This window comes from Hemitrygon akajei, chromosome 14, assembly GCF_048418815.1.
Source record: "Hemitrygon akajei chromosome 14, sHemAka1.3, whole genome shotgun sequence".
Lineage (NCBI taxonomy): Eukaryota > Metazoa > Chordata > Chondrichthyes > Myliobatiformes > Dasyatidae > Hemitrygon > Hemitrygon akajei.
Window position 1 is genome coordinate 90,393,411 of NC_133137.1, and position 14,415 is coordinate 90,407,825.

The 14,415-nt window shown below is 44.3% G+C and overlaps 1 protein-coding gene across 5 annotated transcripts in view; it reads left to right on the top strand.

The window, feature by feature from the left end:
• Nucleotides 1-14,415, top strand: part of LOC140738775 (voltage-dependent calcium channel subunit alpha-2/delta-1-like) — a 715,977-nt gene that overhangs the window by 62,098 nt on the left and 639,464 nt on the right. For all 5 annotated transcript variants that reach the window (XM_073066574.1, XM_073066575.1, XM_073066576.1 and 2 more), the window contains exon 2: nt 12,616-12,697. In XM_073066574.1, the coding sequence (XP_072922675.1) occupies nt 12,616-12,697 (82 nt within the window). The remainder of the gene's footprint in view (nt 1-12,615; nt 12,698-14,415) is intronic.

The following is a 14,415-nucleotide window of genomic DNA, read 5'->3' on the forward strand; positions in this document are numbered from 1 at the left end:
GGGCTTTTTTTGGTTAGCTGCTGCAGACTAGTGTTGCTCAGGGGTCAGTATTGGGACCGCTACTTTTCACATTGTTTGTCAAAGATTTGGAGAGTGGAATTGATGGCTTTGGGGTAAAGCTTGCGGGTGGTATGAAGGCAGGTGGAGGGGTTGATAGTGCTGAGGAAGTAATGTAATTGCGGCAGAACTTAGATTGGAAGAATGGGCAAAAAGTGGCAGATGGAATACAGTGTTGGGAAATGCATGATAATGCATTCTGGTAATAGGAAACAATAGTACAAACTATTATCTAAATGGAGAGAAGGTTCAGAGATGCACAGGGACTTAGGAGTCCTCATGCAAAATTCCCCGAAGGTTAATTTACAGATTGAGTCTGTGGTAAAGAAGACAAATGCAATGTTGGCATTTATTTCAAGGGGAATAGAATATAAAAGCAAGGAGATAATGCTGAGCCTTTATAAGACACTAGTCAGGCTGCACTTGGAGTATTGTCAACAGTTTTTGGCCTTGTAGCTCAAAGGATGTGTTGTCATTGGAGAGAGTCCAGAAGAGGTTCATGTGGATGATTCTGGGAATAAAGGGGATAAAATATGAGGAGCATTTGGCAGCTTTGGGTTTGTAGTCACTGAAATTTAGAAGAATGTGAAGAGGGAGGGAAGATCTTATTAAAACCTACCGAATGCTGAAAGGACTAGATAGGGTGGGTGTGGAGAGGATGTTTCCTAAGGCGGGGGTATCCAGAACTAGAGGGCATAGCCTCAAAACTGAAGGGGGACCTTTTAGAATAGAGGTAAGGAGGAATTTTTTTAGCCAGAGAGTAGTGAATCTGTGCAATACTGTGCCACAGACTATGGTGGAGGCCAAGTCTGTGGGTATACTTAAGGTGGAAGATGATCGTTTCGTGATTGGTCAGGGCATCAAAGGATATGGTGAGAAGGCTACTGTATGGGTTGAATGGGGATCCGGGATCAGCCATGATGGAATGATGGAGCAGACTTGATGGGCTGAATGGCCTAATTCTGCTCCTGTGTTGTATGGCCTAATGATCTTATGCAGAACAACACACTTCACAACATATACTGTCATATTAAATCTGATTCTGATTAATCTTTGTCCTTGTCATATAGCAGAGCAGATTTGATGGGCCAAATGGCCCAATTCTGCTCCCATGTCTTATGGTGTTATGATATTAACTCCTTAGAATTTGCTTTAACTGTGAGCCTTTGCTATATCTGTGCACTGATCTTGATTGCATCCAAAATATTTTTTGTGTTTCGCTGCATTTTTAGCTATTTCCTATTTTTGGCAATTTGACTCACGGATCGGAATGAGTCGACCCATCTGGTATTACCCAGCAGGTCTGCAGGCCCAGGATCAGGAGCAAAGAATTAAAATCTGAATGCAAATCAGTGCGATTCTGTAGCACTGTGGGATGGCTGTCAGTGTGCAGCCAGTGGGCTAGGTGCCCGAGGCATAATTGGTGGGAGGGCAGAGGGAAGTTGGTGCTGGGTATGTTTATTTTAGCAAATGTTGTTAATGCAATTAATGTTCCACCTAACTGAAGCCAGTATACCGTAGGCACGCAAGGCCCAGCTATGCCCAGTTGAGTGGTACAAGGCTGTTGTAACTGGAACAGCTGCTAGCAGGATTTTCTGATTGGTAAGGAGAATGGACAGAAATATTTGCACACTTAACCAGGCAAAACCTGGCTTCTTGTTGACCTTCTTCCTACCTGAGCCTAGATTGGTGTTAACGTTGGTTTATTATTGTCATAGATACCAAGAGACAGTGAAAAGCTTATCTTGCATACTGTTCATAGATCATTACACAATGCATTGAGGTAGAACGTTGTTAGTCAATAACAACACAGAATAAAATGTAAAAGTTCCAGAGTGCAGAGCAGGTAAACAATAAAGTGAAAGATCATAGTGATGGACATTGTGAGGTCAAGAGTCCATCTTATTGTACAAGAGGCCCAGTCAAAGATCTAATAACAGTGGGATAGAATCTGCCCTTGTGCCTGATGGTATGTGCTTACATTTTTTTCTGCCCGATCGGACAGGGGAGAAGAGAGCATGTCCAGGGAGGATGGGGTCTTTGATTATGTTGGCTGCTTAACTGAGGCAGCAGGAGGTATAGACAGGGTCCATAGAGGGGTGTCTGGTTCCTGTTTGAGCTTCCTACAATGCATTAACAAAAATTGGTAAGGCTCGAAGCCGACATGCTGAATTTACTTGGACTCCCGATGGAGTAGTGGCATTGGTGAGCTTTCTTGTCCATGACATCAATATGGTAGGACCAGGCCGGGTGATGTTCACTCTTAGAAACTTGAAGCTCTCAATCCTCTCAACCCCAACACCATTGAGGAAAACAGGAACTTGTGCCCTGTCCCGCTTTCTGAAACCAATGAGCAGATCTTTTGAGGACGTTAAGGGCAAGGTTGTTCTGTTACTGAGCTCTGCGCCTCCTTCCTGTACTCTGACATCATTATCTGAGACACGGCCCACTTCAGAAATATCATCAGCAAACTGGTAGCTGGAGTCAAAACAGAATTTGGCCATGCAGTGACGTTGCTCCTCTCTGCTGCCCATGATGACAGGCAGGCATTTGACAAAGTAGCTCAAGTGAATTTGGTGGGTATAGTCACAACGTTACCGGCTTCCGGAAACCACCAGGGAAGAGGTTGTGCTGTTGATGCGTAGTTAAAAGGATTTTTTTTACCGCAGGGAAAGTGTTGCCTGAACTTGAGCAATTGTGGGATTTGATGGCTTCAGTACACGGTACAGATGTTAGTGAAGGTTCCTTCTCATTGGAAGAGACACCTCCACAATAAGATGGAGCTTTCTGTACCGGCTTCCATGATTGGGAAATAATACTAAGTGCTATTTCATTCATGAGGTGAAAGTATGTAATCCTGTCGGTATATTAGCCCTTTTTGTCAGGACCATTGCTTTTTTCTGAGCCTTCTACTGTGTGGTTTGTCAGAGATAAGACAGCACCCAGCAGGGTTGAGGATGGGACCTGTCAGGCAGTGTATTGAAGAGTAACTGGCCTAGTGAGATACAGTTTCACATGGAGCATTTTCATTGTGCTTTTTTTCATTCATGACAGCAATAAATAATTGGATTTTGTATTGATATACAGCAGGCAGAAAGGTCGGCAAGATTAAAGCATCAAATGTCAATACTTGATTTGCATTGCGTGCCTTCTTTTTGTCTCCCGGATGGTTCCGTTGCCATAGGCCGGTATCACAGAGGTTGTGGGGCCTAGAATTTGAGACAGTGCAAACATGCTTCTGGTACTGACACCACTAAATCTCCAAGGGTCCTGAAAAAAAAATGCTATTTGGAATTTTTCAGTGAAATAGGGAGCTATCCACAATGCTCTATTCCGCCACAGCTGTGGCTGGAATAAATGTCCAAAAATGGAGGGATTTTTAGGTCACTGGAGAATGAATGCTACGGATTTCTGAACACCACTAAAAGCAGTGCAATAGATGAGGAAATGACCTAAATGATAATGTAAATAAAGTTATCATTTATTTCCCGTGACCAGATCCTGGACATTTGTGGCCTCTGTTTTTGTTAAGTCGCCTGGTGGTCCTGGGAGAGATGTGTCAGCAGTCACTAAATGGCAGATGCTTAAGTAGGCCCAGCTTTGTGGCGTTTGCTACTTTTCTGATGTATTGTGTGGCCTTGTAAGGAAGAGGCAGAAGCTGCACTCACTTGGGGATAGCCTGAAACTCTTGGAAGCTGGCCATGAAGACTGAGCCCTGGCCTAATTTCTGACCAGACTGATAAACATTCACTGAATTAAAAGTTGGGATAGTCGCTGATGTTTAAATCCTGTCAGAAGTACCAAATAATCCTTTCACTACAGTCATGACAATAAGCAATAAGTTTGTCGGGACTCAGAAATTTGTTTAGTTAAAGATTAGTTTCAACTACACAAACGTCTAGCAATAAAGCTGTTGGTTAATGGAATTCACCGTAGTATTTAGGACAGCTGATTTTCCCCTGAGGAAGCACGCTGTATTTTTAGTGCTGACTTTTTATTCTAATGTTAGCAGCGTAAAATTTCCCATGTATTCATTTTCATGCTCATGGAATATTTAGACAATTGTGAACAATTATTGTGCTCGCATTGCAGACTTTACCTGTTTATTCATTTAGAGTTGCAGCACAGTTACAGGCCTTAGTGTCCTTTGAGCCCGTGCCACGCAATTACACCCGTGAGACCAACTAACCGACTAACGGTACATCTTTGGAATGTGGGAGGAAAGTGCTGCACCCAGAAAAGACCCAAGCAGTCAGGAGGAGAACGTATAAGCTCCTTACAGCAAGGAATTGAACCTGGGTCACTGGCACTGTAATAGTGTTACGCTAACCACTATGATTCTGTGCCACCCCACTTGAGTATTTTATTTTTGATAGAGACCGGAGATTTGTTTCTGGACTGCAAGTCTCTGTGCAAATCTCCCTATCATGTAGTTAAAATATTTGGGTGCAGAATTTGTAAAGCATGCTGCAACATTTAAGCAAGTTAGAAAAAAAAACTGATGTGCAATCTTGTACTTATCACAAAATCCATAAAGCTTTTCCTTCTGGATACTCTGTGGTCTGGCAGGCAAATGCCTGGAGATGCCTGTACCTACGTAAAGGCCAACAACAGCTCCAAGGCATTTCTCTGCCTCAGGCCTAACCATTGTTAGTTGTTTCATTGGTGACCTTGGTCCCGTCCTAAGGTCAGAATGTGTAATTGTTATGTTTTATAACTCCAAAGCTTAAAAGTAAGCAAAAGAATAAGGGAGTCTGAGATATTCACATGAATATTGTTTTTACTTTTTGCGATGTGCGCACGCATGACATGATGGTGTGATGTCGTATGCCATTCACATACTTTTACATATAACAGCAAAGAATACTAACCAAGCAATTATTTAAAACATTACTTAAATATTACTGAAATATTGAATATACTACTCTCTTCCCTGCTTAGCCATAAACTCCAAATCAATATAGAATGCAATTCAACTCAGATACGAGGGGTGATTGATAAGTTCGTGGCCTAAGGTAGGAGTCAATTTTAGGAAACCTAGTGCATTTATTTTTTCCTACATTTACACACTCAGTCCAGCGGTCGTGGAGCGTACGGATCCCTTCTTTGTAGAAGTCAGTGTCTTGGACCTCCAGTAGTGGTCCACAGCATGGGGTGACTGAGAAGTTCATGGCCTAAGGTAGAAGGAGATGAGTTATTAACTTCAAACTTTCTGCATAATCACTCAGAGTTGAATTGCTCATGCATGTAACGAGAGCTGTATAACTAATATCCTTTACCTTAGGCCACAAACTTATCAATCACCCCTGCTGTGGACCACTACTGGAGGTCCAAGATGCCAACCCTTACAAAGAAGGGATCCGTATGCTCCACGACCGCTGGACTAAATGTGTAAATGTAGGAGGGGACTATATTGAAAAATAAATGTGCTAGGTTTTTTGATCGCCCCTCATATGTAACCTACTGCTCTCTATTCATATATATATATATCTCCACACAGTATACTATACAATACTATTTTACCCTTGATGTGTTTGAGTTTTCCAATGCCATCCTTGAACACTTGCTATGATATCATCCTGTATCTTTCTTAAATTCGCTTACGGTTGATTCCATTGCGGTGAATTTGGCGTGCAAATCATGAATAGATCTTCAATTAAGTTGTAATTGTCTCAACTTATTACGACCCCACCATGACTCAGATGGGCAAATTCATAGAGCTATGTCACCTTAACCAGATCACTTTAGATAACTGCAGATGTATGTCTATTAACTGCGAGTGAAAGTTTGCCAAGGCAACAGATCAAATATCAGCAAGTAATGCTATACTTTGCATATTTAAATTTGTTTGTTTTTAACAATGCAAGAGTGTGCCTTACGGACAACCCTTGACAGTCAAAGGAGTTACCATTGCTGAATTTTGCCACCATCAATCACCTTTAATTCTAGGCAATGAGGTCAGGCGGTCAGTAGCTGGATATCTGTGGCAGGTGACTCATACATCCACAGAGTGATGGGACTCTTATTTTGGTGAATGATTGCAGATCCAACAATACGCCAGGAAACTCCCAACCTTGCTGAGCTAAGTAGCCTGTTTGTTTGGCAGCCTGTCAACTAACTGAGCCATTCACTCCAATATACAGAGGCTGCAGGATGCCCTGTCCATCAAGGGCATTGCATCTGCTTACCTTGGGCTACATTAGACTTTCCTGAGAGGAGGAAGGAGAAGGATAACAGCTGATAGGAATTCCAGGGTCTGTAGGTGCCCCTCCAACTCTCACACGGTCATCAGCATGTTGCTCTTCCTTCACCATTATAAACTGGAATTCACTCCTAATGCCACTTTCACCAGAAACACTGCAACAGTCACCACCGCCGTCTTGAGTGCAGTTCAGTGCAGACAACAACACTCACTTTCAGGAGTAAGAGAGATGAATAAAATCACGAGCATGCAGTGCTACAGTTAATGTTGCAGCAATGTCTTTTCATCTGTCATTTTACTCTCCACGTTGGTTAATTTTAGATGGTAAATTTAAACAAATTTTAACTAAGCAGAGTGAAATGCTCCTTGCTGATATGCATCCTGTTGCCTTGGCAAACTTTCCCTTGGAGTTAATGGACTCGTACTTGAGCAATTTATTCTTAAACAAGCTGTTTAAGGTGACACGGCTCTATGAATATTTCCCATCTGAGTCTTAAGTGTACATTTGTTTTTGTCATTCATGCCTTGGAAACAAAAATCACAGGAATCCATTGAAGCATGAAAGTGAAATGGCTGTTTTATTTAAATAACAATCCAAAACACTGGGCAAATACTGTAAAGAATGATGTTTGAAATCCTGTAAATGGAGCTTGAGAACAGAGGCTTCAGTTTAAAGAGTGATCTATATTGATAGAAGCAATAATCTTCCACCTCAGATGAAATTGTTGACATTGAACAGAGTACAATATCAAGGACAAGGCTAATTATAAGACCATAACACATTGGAGCAGAATTGGGCCATCTGGCCCATTGAGTCTGCTCTGCCATTCAATCATGGCTGATCCTTTTTGTTCTCCTCCTCAGCCCCAGTTCCTGGCCTTCTACCCGTAAGCTTTGATGCCATGTCCTATCTCTGCTTTAAATACACCCAATGACATGGCCTCCACAGCTGCATGTAGCAACAAATTCCACAAGTTCACCACCCTTTGGCAAAAGAAATTTCTCCGCATCTTTCTTTTAAAAGGGCACTCCTCTATCCTGAGGTTGTGCCCTCTTGTCCTAGACTCTCCCACCATGGGAAACATCCTTTCCACCTCTACTCTGTCTAGGCCTTTCAACATTCAAAAGGTTTCAATGAGATCCATTCTTATCCTTCTGAATTTCAGCAAGTACAGACCCAGAGCCATCAAATGTTCCTTGTATGATAAACCTTTTATTCCTAGAATCATCCTTGTGAACCTCCACTGGATCCTCTCCAATGCCAGCATGTCTTTTCTAAGATGAGGGGCCCAAATCTGTTCACAATACTCAAGGTGAGGCCTCACCAGTGCCTTTAAAAAGCCTCAGCCTCACATCCCTGCTCTTGTATTCCAGACCTCTGGAAATGAATGCTAACATAGCATTTGCCTTCCTCGCCACTGACATGACCTTTATCATAATGTACAAAAGAGTGTTAGAATCTTGCAATAAAGCACCAATTTTACTTCAGATGTTGAAAAACCTGGCTTTACTAAAGCGTGAAATTCAGATCTTAAGTTTAGATTTTACAACTCACTTACTGATAACTTTTGGGAAAACTCATAATTTATTAGTGTTCCTACTTTGTTAATGTCATACAGTGATCTTGTCACTGTGTTTTTGACAGTTTTCTGTGGCAGGCGCTGGTGGAACTCTAATTGTTGGATGGTTGCCTACAATCTGTGGAGCGAGCTCTGAAATATGTTTGAAAGGATCTGGGTCAACTTTGCTTGTAGATGTTCTGTATTACTTGAGGGAGGTGGGGAAGGGAACATCTCGTGCTGTTCTCTAAGCTGGACTCTGAAGATTCATTTGGAGGGTCCCATTGTCCAGTGTCATGCTTTCATCCAGGGCAATCCAAAATAATTGCCTCCTGTGTTCTGCCCCAAAGGCAGGTTGGAATTCACATGTCGCCATTTAGAATCAGGAACTGTTTAAAAGGAAGGATTCGCCTCGACTTTATCTGTGCTTGTTTAGGTTGAGGAGTCTCATCTGCCCTTTACGATAGGGTACACTCATTAGATGCTAAGCCTCAGTTGAGTGCTCAGAGCGGTGCTTTGCCCTCCGCTAGTGCTGGACTGGGCCCCAAATCCAACACAATTACTTGAAGCGTCCATCGAACCCTTGCCTTGTTAGTCAAGAACCCTGGGTAGAGCAGATAAAATTCCTGCCTCGTTCCACACCAAATTCATAGCGTAAATGTAAAATCAATGGAATGGTCTACGCTAACATATTCAAGGATGACTTGCATCTACTTTCAGCTGCTTCCTTCAATGTTTTCAGGTGGACAAACTCAGCAGTGGATTGGGAGCAAGTCCTTTCAGAACTAAACTTCCCCTCGTTCTAACCCCCACTTCTCAGAGTGTCTGAAGCAAGGTTCAAACTCTCCCCTTTCTCATTTTCAGGCAAGAAGGTATATACTAAATCAATGTCTTATGCTGATTACACTTTAAAATGTGAATAGGTAGACCAGTCCATGCATTCCATTCTGCAAACCTACATTCAATAACATAGAATATTGAACAGTACAGCACAGGAACAGGCCCTTCGGCCCACAGCATTGTGCTGAACCAATTTATTAGTAATCAAATGGCCAACTAAACTCAAATAAATTTATCTCTTTTGCCTACACAATCTCTGTACCCTTCCATTTCCCTCACATTTGTGTGCCAATCTAAACATTTCCTAAAAGCCCCTCAAGTATCTGCCTCTACCACCACCCCAGGCAGCACAATCCAGACGCCCACCACTCTCTGTGGGGGGGGGGGAACTTGCACTTCACATCTTTGAAATTACCCCCTCTCACCTTACATGCATATCTTCTGGCATTAAGGTTTTCAACTCTGGGGGGGAAAAAGATACTGTCTGTCTACACACACAAAATGCTGGTGGAACACAGCAGGCCAGGTAGCATCTATAGAGAGAAGCACTGTCAACGTTTCGGGCTGAGACCCTTCGTCAGGACTAACTGAAAGGAAAGATAGTAAGAGAATTGAAAGTAGAAGGGGGAGGGGGAAATGTGAAATGATAGAAGACCGGAGGGGGTGGGATGAAGCTAAGAGCTGAAAAGGTGATTGGCAAAAGGGATACAGAGCTGGAGAAGGGAAAGGATCATGGGATGGGAGGCCTAGGGAGAAAGAAAGGGGGAGGGGAGCACCAGAGGGAGATGGAGAACAGGCAGAGTGATGGGCAGAGAGAGAGAGAGAGAGAAAAAAAAATGAACAACTAAATATATCAGGGATGGGGTAAGAAGGGTAGAAGGGGCATTAATGGAAGTTAGAGAAGTCAATGTTCATGCCATCAGGTTGGAGGCTACCCAGCCGGTATATAAGGTGTTGTTCCTCCAACCTGAGTGTGGCTTCATCTTGACAGTAGAGGAGGCCATGGTTAGACATATTAGAATGGGAATGGGACGTGGAAAATCCTGCTTTCTCTGGCAGACAGAGCGTAGGTGTTCAGCGAAACGGTCTCCCAGTCTGCGTCGAGTCTCACCAATATATAAAAGGCCGCACCGGACGCAGTATACCACACCAGCCGACTCACAGGTGAAGTGTCGCCTCACCTGGAAGGACAGTCTGGGGGCCCTGAATGGTGGTGAGGGAGGAAGTGTAAGGGCAGGTGTAGCACTTGTTCCACTTGCAAGGATAAGTGCCAGGAGGGAGATTGGTGAGAAGGGATGGGGGGACGAGTGGACAAGGGAGTCGCATAGGGAGTGATCCTTCCCATTTCCCACACTCAGACATATCTCCCATTTCCTGCACATCTGCCCTCACCCCATCCGCCTGCCCCACATTTGGGATAGGGTTCCCCTTGTCCTCACCTACCACCCCACCAGCCTCCAGGTCCAACGTATAATTCTCCGTAACTTCCACCACCTCCAACGGGATCCCACTACCAAGCACATCTTACCCTCCCCCCCCACTTCTGCTTTCCACAGGGATCGCTCCCTATGCGACTCCCTTGTCCACTCGTCCCCCATCCCTTCCCACCGATCTCCCTCCTGGCACTTATCCTTGTAAACGGAACAAGTGCTGCACCTGCCCTTACACTTCCTCCCTCATCACCATTCAGGGCCCCAGACAGTCCTTCCAGGTGAGGCGACACTTCACCTGTGAGTCGGCTGGTGTGGTATACTGCGTCCCGTGCTCCTGGTGTGGCCTTTTATATATTGGTGAGACCCGACATAGACTGGGAGACCGTTTCGCTGAACACCTACGCTCAGTCCGCCAGAGAAAGCAGGATCTCCCAGTGGCCACACATTTTAATTCCAGGTCCCATTCCCATTCTGATATGTCTAACCATGGCCTCCTCTGCTGTCAAGATGAAGCCACACTCAGGTTGGAGGAACAACACCTTGTATACTGGCTGGGTAGCCTCCAACCTGATGGCATGAACATTGACTTCTCTAACTTCTGTAAATGCCCCTCCTCCACTCTTACCCCATCCCTGACATATTTAGTTGTTCGTTTTTTTTCTCTCTCTCTCTGCCCATCACTCTGCCTGTTCTCCATCTCCCTCTGGTGCTCCCCTCCCCCTTTCTTTCTCCCTAGGCCTCCCATCCCATGATCCTTTCCCTTCTCCAGCTCTGTATCCCTTTTGCCAAACACCTTTCCAGCTCTTAGCTTCATCCCACCCCCTCCGGTCTTCTCCTATCATTTCGCATTTCCCCCTCCCCCTCCTACTTTCAAATCTCTTACTATCTTTCCTTTCAGTTAGTCCTGATGAAGGGTCTCGGCCTGAAACGTCGACAGTGCTTCTCCCTATAGATGCTGCCTGGCCTGCTGTGTTCCACCAGCATTTTGTGTGTGTTGTTTGAATTTCCAGCATCTGCAGATTTCCCAGTGTTTGCTGTCTGTCTACCCTATCTATACCTCTAACAATCTTATAAGCCTTGATCACATCTACACTCGGCCTCTGCAAAACCAGAGAAAACAATGTAAATTTGTCCAACTTCACATGCTCGCTAATCCAGGCAGCATCCTGGTAAACCTCTTCTGCGCCCTCAGCAAAGCCTCGAATTCCTTCCTACAATGGGGCGACCAGGACTGTACGCAATACTCCAGGTGCGGCCTGACTGGAGTTTTAGAGAGCTGCAACTTAACTTCCCGGCTTTTGAGCTCAGTGCCTTGACTAATAAAGGCAAGCATGCCATATGACTTCACCCTGTCAACCTGCATAGCCACTTTCAAGGAGATATGAACTTGAACGCCAAGTTATCTCAGCTCATCAATACTGTCAAGAATCTTCAACTCTGCTTCACATTCCCATTCGGATATGTCCATACATGGCCTCCCCTACTGCCATGACGAGGCCAAGCTCAGGCTGGAGGAGCAACACCTCATATACCGTCTGGGTAGTCTCTAGCCCCTTGGCGTGAATGTTGAATTCTCCAACTTCCAGTAATTCCTTCCCCCATCCCAGTTTCACTCTGCCTCCTCCTCCAGCTGCCTATCACCTCCCTCATGGTTCTGCCTCCTTCTACTACCCATAGTGCTCTCCCCTTACATTCCTTCACCTTTCCTGCCCATCCCCTTCCCCATCTCTTGATCTTTCCCCTTACTGGTTTTTCACCTGGCACCTACCAGCCTTCTCCTTCCCACCCACCCCCCACCTTCTTTATAGGGCCTCTGCCCCCTCGCTCTTCAGTCCTGACGAAGGGTCTCGGCCCGGAATGTTGGCAGTCCGTTTCCATGGATGCTGCCCAACCTGCTGAGTTCCTCCAGCTTGTTGTATGTGTTGCCCTTAATGTAAGGGTGCAATACTGTTTCTTCACATTTCACATTTGACCAGGTTAAGCGCCATCTACCATTTCTCTGCTCTTACCTACAACTGAGCTATATCCCACTGTATTCCTTGCCAGTCTTCTGTGCCGTCTACGCCAGCGCTTTTCATGATAAAAGACCCTTAGAATTCAATACAGCAGCAGACGACCATGTTGAAATATAGGTATAGAATATGTGAGCCTTGTATCTGCCACACCGTTCAGTTAGACTGCAGCTAATTAGGATTTCATCTCTTTTTGACCAACTTTCAACAAGATGGTTTCCAATTTGAAACTTCAGATCACCTAACATCTGCAGCAGTTTGACATTCCGATCTCCAGTTTGTGAAAAGTTCATACAAGAGAACTAAATGAGGAAAAGCAAGCTTCACCAATCTTGAGGATGACTGCTAATATTTAAAATTCCATCTGTGCTAAAAGCTGGGACAAAAATGAATCCCATTAACACAATTAAACCAAGCGAGGTGGTTCTGTGAAGACAAGCTACCCTTTTTTTTTGTAGTACTGACAGATGAAGCCACAATCCATGAATGTAAGAGATCTCTTTGTCTTGCAGCATTCGGTCATGGGCGGAGAAGATGAAGGAGGACCTTGTGAAGTTAGTCCGCAGTTCCAGTGGAATTGATCAGCTGGAACAGGTAGGATGACGATGACAGATTCTTACACTGTACCCCTCTAGCTAGCTTAGCATGTTATTGGGTGTGTCAGGCAGTGTGCTTCTGATAATAAAGGGCCGCTTGCTATTCACCAAGAAACTGAATTTGTGTTTTCAAAGTTTTATCATGTATTTGAAGTCCTGGGACTTGAAAATTGGGGGGAGGGGGAGGGATGGTGAAATTAAGCTGGGTGACATCTATATCTATGGGCTCGAAAATAAAGTATATAGTTACACACACTTGTTTCTTTCTGAAAGGCACATATTGCACTGGGTTAGTACACGTGCACTTAACATCTCCACATTGATTGGCAGGCAACACTGATATGACTCGAGTACAGTCATTTTGGACTTCCAGGTGGGGCCAACCTTTCATTTTTGTGTGTGAAGACCATAAGGCATAGGAGCAGAATTAGGCCATTTGGCCCCTCATGTCTGCTCTGCCATTCCAACATTACCTAAAATGTACTTAATGACTTGGCCTCAAAAGCCACCTACGGCAATAAATTCCACAGATTTACCACTAACTCACCTTTTATATTCTTTGGAAGTGAATGCTAACATTGCATTTGCGTTCCTTACTATCGACTTAACCTGTAAGTTAACTTTAGAGAATCCTACATGAGGACTCCAAGATGTCTTTGCATGTCTGATTTCTGAATTTTCTCCTTGTTTAGAAAATAGTGTGCACGTTCTACCAAAGTGCATGACCATACAATTCCCTACACTATGTTCCATCTGCCCCTTTGTCCATTCACCTGATCTGCCTAACACAGGCAAGAGGAAATCTGCAGATCAAATCAAACTATTGCGCACACAATGCTGGAGGAACTCAGCAAGTCAGGCAGCATTAATGGAAAAGAGTCCAGTTGATGTTTCTGGCTGAGACCCTTCACTAGTTCCTGATGACTGTTTACTCTTTTCCATAGATGTTCCCTGGCCTGCTGAGTTCCTCCAGCATTTTGTGGGTATTATATAAATCTAAGGCCTTCTGCAGGCTCATTGCTTCCTCAGCTACCTGCTCCTCTACCTGTTTTCATATTGCCCACAATCTTGGTCACAAAGCTATCAATTCCATCATCCAAATCATTGACATATAATGCGAACAGAAGCAGTCCCAACACTGACCCCTGCGGAACGTGATTAGTCACCAGCATCCAAGCAGAAAAGGCTCTCTTTATTCCTACTCTGCTTTCTGCCAGTCATCCAAACTTCTATCCATGGTAGTATCTTTCCTGTAATACCACGGGCTCTTGCTTAGCAGCCTCGTGTGCCCCACTTTGTCGAAGGCCACGTAAGCAGCATCCACTGACTCTCCTTTGTCTGTGCTCTGTTATTTTCTCAAGAATTCCAACAGATTTGTCACGCAAGATTTCCCCTTAAGGAAACAATTCAGGTTTAGGCCTGTTTTATCATGTGCCTCCAAGTACCCTGAAACCTCATCCTTGATAAATGACTCCACCATCCTACCAACCACTGAAGTCAGACTGACTGGCTTACAATTTCCTGTGACATTTGCAATTTTCCAGTCATCTGGAACCATTCCAGTATTTAGTGATCCTTGAAAGATCACAAGTAATGCTTCCACAATCTCTTCAGCTACCCCTTTCAGAACCATAGGGTGTATTCCATCTGGTCCAGGTGACTTATCCACCTTCAGACCTTTCAGCTTCCCAAGCACTTTCTCATTAGTAAGAGCAT